Genomic DNA, 13290 nt, shown 5'->3' with positions numbered 1-13290 from the left:
TGTCATGGGAAGCAAAAGATATCGTAATCGCAACGTGCGCGATCTTCGTCCGTTCTCGCGTAAAGATCATTGATTCCGCAAAGTTCTTCCGCTTTCATATATCGTACTCGATATTGTATGCGTGCATGAAATTGGCGTATTATTTCGTGGAGTCTCATTAATTATTGAAAATTTTATTTTCTACAGTTTTCCATAGATGAGACAAATAAGTCTGCTAATTAAAGGTAAAAAAAACATGCCTCAGGACAAAGTGAGACGTCAGCTTGATGCAGCGTTTCACTTTATTCTGCGAAAGTTTCATAGTTCTCGTTGGATTTTAAAAGATCTATAGCTCTCCAAAAGTTCTGAAAAGAGTTCTTTGTTAAACAGTTTGTTTGATTTTTAAATAACTTTTATTGCTGAAAAATCGTTTTTATGGAAGAAAAGAAGGATGTAAATAGATTTTTTGCGCATTACAAAATATTTCTCGTTCAGTCTTAATCTTAATTATCCTACAAAGATTTTTGACCGTGACCATTATTAATTATTTATTAAATTTTAATTCAAGAAAGACGTATATATAGGAATATAGATGAGAAAAAGCTGGTCGCGGTCTTTGAGAATTCTATGTGTTATGAAATATTTTTCATTTTTCATAAGACGATATCCCAGCTTCGCCACGCACGCGCATTATCTCGATTCTCGACCGTAAGCAGCGTTTCCTTCACCGGGCTGTAACAATCGCAAACGCGTGCGGTCATTTAGCTTAAATGAGACATTCTTCTCGGCCTATTCGCGGAACAGGAGAGACAGAGAAAGGAATCGTCGTCATCGTGTATCATGACGTCGTTATGTACCCGCCGTTTTCTCCCGCCGTGTTTTCGTCGCCGTGGCTCACGACTTTCGGTTCTCTTTGTCAGCACCCTCGCCGCTCTCTGCCCATGATCGGTCGACATAAATCCCGGACAAGGCGGAAAAAACGTCTGTTTCGGGCACGTCCGTTCGAGCGCGGCAGGAGTCAGAAAGATGCGGTAGAAAGAGACGGGGGTAGGAGAGAAAGGGGGAGTGAGCGAGGATGTCGGGTCGACGACGTTTGTTTCGCGGTCGTTGATATTTCGGTACAGTCTGTCTCAACCTATCTATATCCTTCTCTCGGGTTTTGTTTCTTTCCTTCTGTCGTACGCTATCTAGCTTTATCGTCTTTCTGTCCGCTGCTCCGCCAGCGTTTCCTCGCACGGTTTCGACAAAGTTCTCCTTTTTTTTCTCTCCGGACGCACTGTAAAGATACAAAGATCCGACGGGAATGAGAGAGAGAGAGAGAGAGAGAGAGAGAGAGAGAGAGAGAGAGAGAGAGAGGGAGGGCATGACTATGTTTCTGGTTGACCGTGAGTATCTTGCCGACTATAATCTTCAGGTAGATCCTGCGTAGGTACGTGAGTCATTTCTCTCTCTCTTTCTCTCTCCCGTTCGCTCGTTTCCTCCTTCATTCTTTTTTCTTATTCCTCGTCCGTGCTTCTCGCTCGCTCGTTTTGTTCCGCTGGTTTCTTTTGGCCGTTCGTTGAACGGCGTGGAAGCGTGCACGATATCACCCTGCCGGTCGATGGAGACGGTTCGCGCGGCGTCAACGCTCTCGAAAAACGACCGCCCCTTAAACTCTTGTTTTGCCGTTCTTAAATTGTCGCGCTTTCAGCCTTTAGTAGTACAACGGCACTTAGCGCAGGCGCTAAACTCTCTGCATTCGCTCGCTTTTCCTCAACGTCGTGTGTTTGACGAAAGGATGATTAGAAAACATATAATATTCTGTTAAATTTATAGGGTAGTAATTATTATCGTTTTTTTTTTGCAAGAACAGTTTACTGAATTTATTACAAATTTCTACATTAACATTCGAATGGGCATGCTCGTCAAGTTTTTAGTCGCGAAGGCGCGAAAAATCGATTGAAAAAGTTTTTGCCCCAGCTGAGTTGACAATTACATCAGGTTATATTGCTCGCATCTCATTTCACATAGATCGATAGTTATACCATTCGTTGCATATATACGCTCATCGTTTGCATACAATGTGCCTGGTTAAACTTAGTTTTAAAGTCCCATCGTTAAGGGCCAATTTCACCAACAACACAAACCGCGATTAGTTGAAATTAAACTTCGATTACGCTTCTAATCCTTGATATTAGATTTCACCAAGAGCAATTAATCAAGTTTAAAAATGATCGACGTTTAAGAATTAACTGACCAATTTTGGTCGGTTAACGAGCTTAAACCGCGATCGCGACTGCAAGCATTGTAATATCAGTGATATATTTAATATATATAAAAAATCCCAGTGATATATTTTAAATACAAATAAGGATGCAAAGAGCGAACGTGCTAGCTTTTGAAGATAATGATGATGAGGATGAGTTTGTTGTTCGTCGACCGAGGTGGATACGAGACAGAGAAGATCACTTCCACAACCTAGATGATACAGATTTTGTAATGAGGTTTCGATTGTCAAAACGAACAGTGCTGTCTGTTTTGGAGACGATCGAAAATCAACTCGAATTTCGAACAGACAAGTAAGTAAAAGCCATTTTCCTCACAGTAAAGAGTACAAGATACTTGTATTTGGAGGTTACGTATGTGGGTAGTTACCTTTGATTTTGGCTTTTATCTTTGTTTTATTTTATTTAATTAATTTCTTTTAACAAAGTTTTGTTTCAAGTTGCAAAAATATTATTAAAAATCTATTTTTTCAGAAATAATTGTGTGTCTCCTATTAATCAACTACTGTGTGCCCTCCGTTTCTATGCCACTGGATGTTACCAAACAACTGCTGCAGATTTATGTGGTTTCAGCACTTCTACTGCTCATAGAATTGTGCACAGGGTCAGTTGTGCTATAGCTTCTTTGCGACCCCTTCATGTTCTTTTTCCTGAGACACCTTCTCAAATCCGCAAGACACAAATGGAATTTTACAATAAAGCGAGATTTCCAAGAGTTATTGGTGCAATAGACTGCACCCATGTTAAGTTCATAAAGTCACCAGGTATTAATATCTCTTCTATGTACTTTTTTATCATAGTATATATATTATCATAGTTATATATATCATAGTTAGTATATATGTATATGTTTTAAATTTTAGGTGGTGGAAATGCGGAGGTTTTCCGCAATAGAAAAGGATACTTCTCATTAAATGTCCAGGCTATTTGCAATGCAAATTTGGAGTTTACGGATATTGTTGCAAGATGGCCAGGCAGCACACATGACTCCCATATTTTCAATAACTGCTATCGGAAAGCTATGTATCAACAAAGAAGATACGGTAATGCTGTGCTTGTTGGAGATGGAGGGTACGCATGTACGAGTTACATGATGACTCCACTGGATCAATGTAATACAGCTGCTGAACATTTATATAATGAATCTCAAATTCGAACAAGGAATTCCATTGAGAGACTGTTCGGTGTATGGAAAAGACGTTTCCCAGTTATGGCTCTTGGATTACGAGTCAGTGTGAAGAATTCTTTTCCTATAATTATAGCCACAGTTGTACTCCACAATATTGCTCGACGTGCTGGAGAAGATGTTCCTCCTGACGATCATGAGATAATACTACCTGCCCCTTGGGACATTCTCCTAGCTGAAGGCAACATTGATGAAAATTATTTAATCAATCTTCAATGCCGCTTAGATAGGCCTAGACAAAGAGAAAATCCCAATCATCGAGAACGCCGTGCTCTTGTCGATAACTATTTTGAGAAGTAAGTTTTAGCAAAATGTAATATTATATTCTATTGTATTATTATATTGTTTTGTTGCTTTCTTTATCGTATAATTTTTATCTTTCCAGACTGGCAAATAGAAGCTAAAAGCTATTAGGGTGCGAGAGATATTGAACGAAAATAAAGTCTTTATTCAATTCAAATACTCTTACATATAGTATAATAAAAAAAGGAAGGTGGCAAGAAGAAAAGCTGTGCACAATATAATAGAAAATTAAAAAATATTGTAATGACATTAGTTTGTATAATAAATGACTTTAAACATAAAATTCTTGAAATGCATATAACATAACATAAGATAAATCATCACAAAATGTAATAAAAAAAATGTAATACATGCAATTACATTTATTATTACATTAACAAACGCGATACTCTTAGACAACTAGAATATATCACTAACTGTAAGTTTTTACTTGGAAAATTTGTTAGACAACTTTGAAAATTAGAAGAATCTTTGGTGTACTTGAATGTGCATTTCCAAGTTTTTTAGATAAAAACTTAATACATTCAATTTAAATTGCACTTAGTTACAAAAAATATATATAGAGACTAAAAACATACAATAAAAAGAGAAGTCTCAAATGAACTCAATATGAAATTAAATTATACATTCAAGCGCAAGTGGCTTTTAAAAGTAAAACATATAATGCACACAATATATGCAATTCACAGTCCATGTTCTCTCTTCAGTGTTTCTTCATCTTTTGCATTTCTTCTCGAAGCATTTCAGTACGCAGTTTCTCTTGCTCTGTTTTCTCAATTCCTTGTTTTAATTTTTCTTGTTCTTGTTTTTCTTGCAACGCCAGAATTCTCAGTGTTATTTCATGTTGTTCTGTTGCTTGCTCATTGCTGGCAATCAATGTCTTTATTTTTGTGTGGGCAAGTACATCTCCCTCTGACTGTTTAAGGATTGGCCTCCTTCGACTAGTTGAATACTTTTTAGATTTAATAGTAGGGGTGGATACTGTGGAACAAGACGTAATTTCTGTTGAATTGGCTGAAGAGGTGGAGCATGGTACTTGTGTGTTTTCTTTTAAAATGTCTTCAGAATCAGCGACATATTCAATTGGTATATTTATGATGTTCAAATCTTGATTTTGACGAAGAACAGAGGCTCTAGGTGTTTTGAGCATTGATGGTGTATAGGTCGACCAATCGCCATTTAAAGTATCCTGGAATAAAGCAGTGTATTTATTTAGTACAAAACTATAGAATAAATAATGACAGAAAAATGTTTCACAGCAATTTAGACCAGCTCATACACTTAAAAAATGTTCCATGTATGGTTGAAATAAAATCTTATAATCGAGGAGAAACAAAATAGCCACAAATTTACCTCAGGGATATTTTCTACTTCGTCATGAGTAATATCAGTATCTTCATCATTTTCTTTAGAGACTGTAAAGAAATTAATACAATTTGTGAGAGATTTAGATTAATGCTTCCATTTATAAAAGTGTGAGAGATATCCTACAAATTGCAAAATGTAGACAAGAATAATAAGTAATGTCGTAAATTTTTACCTGAGATAGTAGGTCCATCATTGTCAAAGGTATTCATAAAACCTTGAACATTGGGTCGAATCAATGTAATGACTCTTTCCAGAGTTGGATCTTCTTTAAATTTCTTTGGTGGCCCGCCTCCTAGAGCAAGAGAATTGGTGATTAGAAGTTTACCCATGCTAAAATGCACTTAGAATTTATGATTTTAATATGCAACCTACCTGTGGCAAAAATGCTTTGATTTTGTTGCGTCATAACAAATTTAGCTTTTTTCTTTAAGTTTTCCCACAGGTTTTTAAGCACCTGCGATTCCCTATCTATGAACGTAGAACTTGCATTAAATTCTGAAGCAATTTTCATCCACTCTTCATTTTTGGCACGAGTGCTGAGAGCATCAGTCTTTTTGCACTCTACAATATTGTAGTGCTTAGAAACTATGTCAATTAAATTATTTTTTTCCGCAGGTTGAAATGTTGGATCTCTTTTACGCTTGACACTTATAGAAATTGAACTAGACATTTTTTCCGGTAAGGGTATTCACTTTTACTATGCACGCCAATATTAGGTTATGTCCATATATTTGCGACGTTGTCGGTGCTCGTTTAGCCTTAAACTTCGATTTACTAAACTAGAGTTAATTGCGTTACTGTAAAACCGGTGAAACTCGATCGATCATAATCGAGATTAAAATCTTCGTTTATGTAAAACAAAGTTTTACTAATCGCCGATTACAAAATATTTGGTGAAATTGGCCCTAAGAAGTTTGCGGCGAGTCAGTTAAGATCGAGTCGTGAAACGCGATCCTCTTTTTACGTCGTCTACCACACGATAAAGCCGATATTAATGATGCTATTTGTTTTGGAATGCAGAAAAGATTTTGTTGATACGCGTCAATGTATAATATACGCAGACGTATCTACATATATATAATATACGATGTGTGTGTGTGTGTATGTGATATACACACATACACAGAGCACGTGTTTCAAAAATAAGTTTCTAAACTTTAAGAGCATATTCTATTCATTGTAAGGATGAAAAAAATTATATGAACGAGTCAAAAAACTCTTTTCAAATTGTATACACTTTTTATTTACAACCGATTTTGGAAAGAACATTTTAGATGTTAAAAATTTCAGGAATATTTGTTTTTATTTTTTGTTTGCGCGTAAATGATAGAGTAAAATTATAATTAAATGATAAAAACAATTTCCTAATAATATCTAATTATTATTATTAAAAATTGTATTAGTACATGTATATTAAGAAACAAAAAATTTTTATAGCTCGATAAATAAGCGTTTTCATGTTCATGTGATTCTTTTCATTTTTAATGAATAGAATTTGTCTTAAAAGTTTGGCTTATTTCTAAAATATCCTATATACAAATGTGCTGGATTGTATAAATATTTTTACACGATTAATAATAATATTTATTACTTGATTAGAAAAAAATTATTATAAAATTTAAATAAAAGTAGAGCTAATAAATTACAAATATATAGAATTAAAATTTTTAACAAAATCCTATATCATTTACACCCATAAAAATAAAAGAATGAAAAAGTGATAAACAGTGCTTTAAAAACGTTCCTTATTCATTGCTATTTAATGTCGAGAGTACATTAAATGAACAAGAGATGAGAGAGAATTTCTTTAACGAGCTTCTCTCTCCTCTTTTGACCGAGTTCTATCAAATTGAGTTATCAACCTCAGTCGTTCGTTCGTCTGTTAAATTCACCCGATTAGCTTCTATATATTACTCAAAAGCCATCTCGATGTATGGAGTGTTCAATTGACTCATACGACAGAGAAGACTTGTCGCAAACCGGAATCACATCGTGCGAGTCTTGAATCAATAGCAGGTCGGGCGACGCGCTCGTGTGTGTGTGTGTGTGTGTGTGTGTGTGTGTGTGTGTGTGTGTGTGTGTATGTGTGATTTGCGTGTGATTGTAAATGCTGACGATGTCGCCGGTTGTGGAGTTATCGGCCGACGATAACAATGACCGATTATCTTTCGTCACATTATCGCGATTGTTATTTATACGAAGGCGTATTATTATATTATAGGCGTCCTACGGATCGCTCTTTTCCTTTTACACGTGTCGCATTTTATATCGCGTTTTTTCGTTTTTTTTTTTTTTTGACATTTTTACTCGATTTAATTTTGATCATTGGGTTTAATAGTTTTCAATTGACGTACATACATTTCGTTTATCCTGCTCAGAGTCGAAATAACCGGGGTTGACCGGTGCTTCCTTTTTGATTTGATATTATCGGGATATTGATTTATCGAGGCGACTCTATTTATTCTGCTCCACATATATCAGATTAGGTTCGCGTAAATACCACGTAGGTGCTTAGCTCACACTTTGAACTGTGTTATTTCGTATCACCTTTAAGGTAAGGATAAAAATTGGATTCGCTCGTCGGAAGATCGAACGAACGTGGTGGCTACCTCGCCCCCGACGTCATCGATTCTTACTGATCCACGTGGTATCGGCCAAGTTTTGCACTCTGTTTAGGAACGGTTAGATGTATATATTTAGCGACATTTGTGGAACGGATGCTGGCGTTGGCTCCGCGCCAGCCAGCGCCGCGGCCTCGGGGATTACACGGCAGCAGCAGCAGCCGGTGCGCTTCTCCATCCTGCCCGCGCGTTTCCTCTTTCAACGGGCTCTGTTGTTGTCGAAATGTTTCTCTCTCTCTCTCTCTCTCTCTCTCTCTCTCTCTCTCTCTCTCTCTCCCTCGTGTGCTCGAAACAATCGGATCTCGAACGGGAAAGTACGTCCGGCGCGGGCGGTTTTTTGCGGTTCGCGCGCGATTATCACCGTACGTTGTTTACGGGGATAAACGCGTTTCTATTATAGAGCGTGGAGCAACGTGGTAATTGCACCGCGTTGCATTACCGTCGCCGCGGACTGCCGTATGTGTATACGTGCGATTCAATTAGAGATTATTTAATTTGTTTACATAGAGCGACCCTCGGCAGCCTGTTGTTATTTATTCGCGCCATAGATATTTATTTACGTATTTACGTTCTACGAAAACTTAGTTGTTTGTAGCGTAATTACTGGATAATTCGACGGTATTAATGTTGAGGTAAAATTGAGTCATTAAAATGCGACATGACGCCGTCGGTTTCGCCCGGCTCGCCCCTTTCATTATTATTGATATACATTTCGGGGGTGGGATTCCGCGTCGGCCGGTTTAACAGCGCGCGCATTAAATTGCGCGCGCGGCGCGAAAATAAATTCATCTCGACCGGTCGTCGTCGTCGTCGTCACGTAATCTCGACGCAATCGCGCCAAATCGATTTCCAATGTCGAGCGACGACGACGACCGGTCACCTTCCGTCCACTTCCGTCGGACTCGCAACCGGTCGCGGCCTTGAACCGCTCGAAGATTACGAGGTCGCCGACCCGATCGACTGCGCGCGAAATCGATAGACTGTCCTCCTCCGTGAAATTACTCGCTCGTCGTATCCACGAACGAGTGCTTGCCGTCCCGTTGCCCGCTTTGCCCTGGCTAATTCATCTCTCCGCGTTTCGATTACGATTAAGCGATTTCGCGCGCGGTAGCCCCGGGGCACGTTAGCCTGAAGTTCGTCAGGGAGACGAGACGAGAGAGAGAGAGAGAGAGAGAGACAACACCTGGCTGACCTCGCGCGCGGGAGATTCACTTGGGATTTCATAATTTCCGAGCGAGTTCTGTCTGGCGTTATATATCCACAGAAATTTTCGAAATGGTTATTTGGCGTGCATTTACACACGGCCGGCCGACGGTATTCGACGGCTTCAAATTTGCCAAATTTGGTATGCCCCGTCGAGAGAATGAATGTGTGCCGCCGATCCCCGATATTTCCCATCGATCGGGACCACCGAGACTGCATTTTGTTTCCAATATCTCCATGGGCGTGTATCGTATATGGTTGACGTTCGTCGCGTGACCGCCGCGCGAACGCCAGGCGGTTTGTTGCCGTTTTTCGCGGCGTGGTCAAATCGTGATTCCTCTCTTTCGCTGAATAAGTCGATATACGGATACGGACGCACGCGACATTTCACTCGCGCAAATCCAGCTCGTCGTTACGGTCCCCCCTTTGTGACTCTTCGGCTTGCGATTCGGCGATTCTCTTCGTTCGCTCGCGCTCCCGATAAAAGCGCGCGGGTTTGGGTTCAGGGCGCGAGGCGCGTTGATCGTTATCCGGCCGGGATCTCCGGCAGCGTAATTCGCGTAATTTGCATTCGGCGGGCGGTACAACCCTTTCGCAGATTTCGCGGAGGAGCGCGGAGGGTCGAGGAGGCGGTGGTCCCTCCCTCCTTGCCTTTCTCATAACCTCGATCGTAAATAACCGCCCGTAAAACCCCGTCCCAGTTTCGTGGCGGTGAAATGATGTCGGTGCAGCGCGGCTTTCCTTTCCACCGAACGGAGAATGGGAGAGAGATAGACAGAGATATTCATTGCTATTATCCTCGGGCATCCTGTCTATCACGGGATTTAATTCTTTGATCTCGTAGCAGTATTTTTGAATTCTCTTCTAGCATTTCGTATATATTCTTATTTTGATAAACTTATTGAGGATCTACAGCAGAGTTTAGATGTGTTAGTCGATCCTAAAGTTCGTTAAGCGGCCCCAAAACGTTCAATATTATTGCACGTTTGCAATATTTGAATAGTACACAATATTGTTGCTCGTGTGAAAGCTATATCGAGTTTGTTTTCAATTTTCTACAAATACGTTGTGCTGTATTAAGCGCAATGAAGGGATGTTAGATGTTAGGAATAGAATTAGACTTTTATAATCAGTTTTCTCCTATGTTGTATATCTTGTACGACACATTTTACATTTCATTGAGGAAATTGAACCCGAAAATTCTATGTTTAATACCTAATATGTTTTTCTGTTGTGCGCAGATTTATTATTTATGTACATGTGCTGAATCTGTATATAACAGTGTGTTCGGTCTTTTTATAAGCGCGGGAGATCGATTTTGATTTAATGTTACTCGACGAGATATTCATTTCCGCGCGCGATTGTACGGCGGCTCCCGCTTTTTCGCGACTTAAATTCAATCGGAGGGAAAGAGAAGGCAGGCGCGGCGCGGCGCGTAGATTCCGCATGAATAATTGAGCGCGAGTTTGCTGCCGTGAATGAAATCGAGGCGTGGCCGCGTCCCCGCCGCCGCCGTCGGCTGGCGCACGGTCGATCGCGGGAATCGAGCTCGCAATAAACGAGCTACCGCCAGAGGCGCGAAGAGAGAGAGAGAGAGTAATCCGCAAACTTTTCTTCTACGAATCGAGACTTGCGTGTGCACGGGCGATCGAAACGATCGAGAACCGCGCGGTACCGCGCCAAAACGCAGTGTGCCAAAATGAATCGTGTGTCCTTTAATTAAGTGCCCTTTTCGGCGACGATGTCACCCCGAAATTTGACTCGTTTTTCGAAGTTGCGTTTCCTAAAAGTTTTCGAGAGTCTCCAATGGAATTTTGGACGGAGAGAGTTCTGACGATGAACCGAAATCTATGAATAGATTGATACAATTATGATTGATATTTAACAATAACAGACAACTCGATAAATGGAACAGTTTTCCAAAGTATTATATTTTTGTTGCAGTAATCAGATATCCGACATCCCATTTTGACTGGGAAAATTTTTGTAAATATAATGCGCGCGTATTATGAATACTGATGGATATACCACGGTGCACGTAAGGAGCATTTTGCCGCGTGCTGTTTCATATATTCCGAACCTGTTCCGGAGGACTTTTATTCCGCTATTCTCGCGGTTCATCTCGTGCGCTCATGAATTTCGAACGCGGTGGATCATGGGAACTGGGTGAAAAGGGGAGGAAAGGGAGAAGGGGAGCGCGAAGCAGAGAGAGAAAGAGAGAAAGAGAGGTAAAGGGAAGCTCGAGAGAAAGAGGAGAAAATAAAGGAAAAAGGCCTGGAGGGATCGCGTGTTGGTCGGCCGTTAAGCATTCCTCTTGCTCGGCTACACGCCACATATTAACACCGGGATTTTCACTTATATTGGCTCCTTATTGCTTTACACTCTTCCTTTTCTTTATGGGAAAAGCGACGTCGAGCTAGTTGCGTCCTGCACCGGCGCAAATAATTTCTTTTTCGTTTACGTTGTGGTCATTCACGACGTAACCTCGTAATAAATCGATGGATTGTTTCGCAGTTGAGTGTGATCAACGATCGCATTCCTCGCGGGCATTCCTCGCTGTCTTCCTCGATAAAGAATGCAGTCGACTTCACTGTCAATTCACATCAGTGACGCCGCGAAAATAAAACGATTTATAAAAATGTGTGTGAAACACTAGCTATGTATAAAGCTCTCGAATATATATAAGATGGCGAAATAATAATAATAATTAAAACAATTCCACATGTCGAAATCGAAATTTGCATATTGACGGGTTATTAGATGTAATAAAACTGTAATTATAAGTGGGATTATTAAAATTATTCTTAGAATACTTATACATATTTATACTCTTAATTGTGAAATAATTTTGTTGTCAACTGACCTCCTTTTCTTTTGTATCTGTATCTTTGAAAAAGATAACACTTCTTTTATCTAAGCTAAAGATGAAGATAATGTATTTTAATAAATTAAATGAAGATACGATAAAGCTATTTCTTTACCTAGATGATTATCCAATTACATATATATTATTTTATATACAGATAACGGTAAATACTAGCGATAACTAGCCTCTAGTATCGCGGATTATTTAATCGTGCTCCAAATGAAAACTCTCGTCTAAAAGCGTACGTGTCCTTTATTTCCAGGCTGGCGAGCTCTGCCCCTCGAAGGAGCCCCGTGAGTGAAAGGAAACGCGGAAACGGAGCGGGCTTCCCTCCGGCAATTACCGAGACGATTTTTCACATCGCCCGGAAAGCGGAGCTTGGGGATAAGGATCGACGAATGGGAATTTATACGTGAGTAAACATACGTTATCACGTAAATAACAATAAAATGAACAATAAAAGAAACGAGATATATCGATTGTCGTCTACGTCGAAAAGTTGTGCAGTTGCATACGTTAATTGTCGCACGCGATTTTATAATGATAATCTTTTTTTTATATCTAAATAATGAAGCGTTTTTTAACGCGGTTTTTTTTTTAATTTAAAACACGTCGCGCACCGTCGTCTGCGAACTAAGTTTCGCCACGCTTAACTCGACGAATTTAGTCCTGGCTCTATATAGGTTGAAACACGAAGTGACTTATTTGCATAACTCTGCCCCGCTTTGTCGCGTTGCACCGACACATGGCGATTAATCCCCGTTTAATGGCGATAAATGCGGTCGTCGTTGATTCGTTCCGTGGTTTTACGACACGATACTCACCGCTCGAGTAGTGCTGAAAAATGGTGTGCAGCTTGAAGCAATTAGGCTTGTCTCGCGGAGAGCCAATGACCTTGTTACCGATTGAATGCGATCAGAAATGGCTGCACGAGCGGCATGATTTGCACTTTGCGCAACCATTTAACATACTTTTGTATCGACTCCATTGATAATTTGCTCTTTCGCGCGATCAGTATGCCACGATACGCAAATCGATTCGATTTAGCATTGAACTGCAAAAAACTGGAAAAAGTTTGAGACGTTGGGCGTAATTTTCTGCGTGTTTTGTTATGAAATAATTGAAGAACACTATTATTGTCAGAAAAGCTGAATGACCAGGAACAAATTATCTCTCAGAATAAGAGAAAGCATTGAGTATTGTAGAATGTGATATATGCAATATATATGTACATTTAAAAAAATAAAAATTATGAATCTTATTACTTTTACGAGGTATTCATTTTTAAATATATTTAAAAAAGATGTCGCGCATTAAAATATTTGCGAATAATTTCGAAATATCTCGAATGTCAGAGTTTATAGATAATTAATAACAGGACATAATGACATTTTCAAATATTACTAAAAAAAGAATTTATATGCCGAGCGCGATATCACTATGTTAATGTCAGTCGTCGAAGTTACATTATATCATAAGCATGAATATTCAATAAGACCA

General features: G+C 39.5%; 2 protein-coding genes across 2 annotated transcripts; one reads left to right on the top strand and one right to left on the bottom strand.

The window, feature by feature from the left end:
* Window positions 1-1459: 1459 nt before the first annotated feature.
* Window positions 1460-4010, top strand: LOC105834261 (putative nuclease HARBI1). Its single transcript, XM_036294507.1, has 4 exons — window positions 1460-2537; window positions 2718-3007; window positions 3107-3725; window positions 3815-4010. Exons 1-4 carry the CDS (start codon window positions 2332-2334, stop codon window positions 3831-3833), a joined length of 1134 nt encoding a protein of 377 aa, XP_036150400.1. The 5' UTR covers window positions 1460-2331; the 3' UTR covers window positions 3834-4010.
* On the bottom strand, window positions 3857-6710 carry LOC118648188 (myb/SANT-like DNA-binding domain-containing protein 3). The gene is made up of 4 exons (XM_036294508.1): window positions 5473-6710; window positions 5273-5392; window positions 5086-5147; window positions 3857-4921 (listed from the first exon to the last, which is right to left on the bottom strand). The coding sequence occupies exons 1-4, from the start codon at window positions 5768-5770 to the stop codon at window positions 4436-4438; spliced, it is 966 nt and encodes a 321-aa protein (XP_036150401.1). The 5' UTR covers window positions 5771-6710; the 3' UTR covers window positions 3857-4435.
* Window positions 6711-13290: the final 6580 nt, after the last annotated feature.

Source organism: Monomorium pharaonis, unplaced genomic scaffold (assembly GCF_013373865.1).
Source record: "Monomorium pharaonis isolate MP-MQ-018 unplaced genomic scaffold, ASM1337386v2 scaffold_271, whole genome shotgun sequence".
NCBI lineage: Eukaryota > Metazoa > Arthropoda > Insecta > Hymenoptera > Formicidae > Monomorium > Monomorium pharaonis.
Note: the sequence above shows the minus strand (reverse complement) of the source record. Positions and strands in the feature narration are given on the sequence as shown.

What these genes read in the sequence shown, in the direction of transcription:
- LOC105834261 (XM_036294507.1), top strand. Translation starts at nt 2,332, where the DNA reads ATGCAAAGAGCGAACGTGCTAGCTTTTGAAGATAATGATGATGAGGAT. An exon ending in CTCGAATTTCGAACAGACAA is followed by an intron (nt 2,538 to 2,717) that starts GTAAGTAAAAGC and finishes CTATTTTTTCAG; the next exon opens with AAATAATTGTGTGTCTCCTA. An exon ending in TAAGTTCATAAAGTCACCAG is followed by an intron (nt 3,008 to 3,106) that starts GTATTAATATCT and finishes TTTAAATTTTAG; the next exon opens with GTGGTGGAAATGCGGAGGTT.
- LOC118648188 (XM_036294508.1), bottom strand. Translation starts at nt 5,770, where the DNA reads ATGTCTAGTTCAATTTCTATAAGTGTCAAGCGTAAAAGAGATCCAACA. An exon ending in TCAAAGCATTTTTGCCACAG is followed by an intron (nt 5,393 to 5,472) that starts GTAGGTTGCATA and finishes CTCTTGCTCTAG; the next exon opens with GAGGCGGGCCACCAAAGAAA. An exon ending in AAGTAGAAAATATCCCTGAG is followed by an intron (nt 4,922 to 5,085) that starts GTAAATTTGTGG and finishes GCTTTATTCCAG; the next exon opens with GATACTTTAAATGGCGATTG.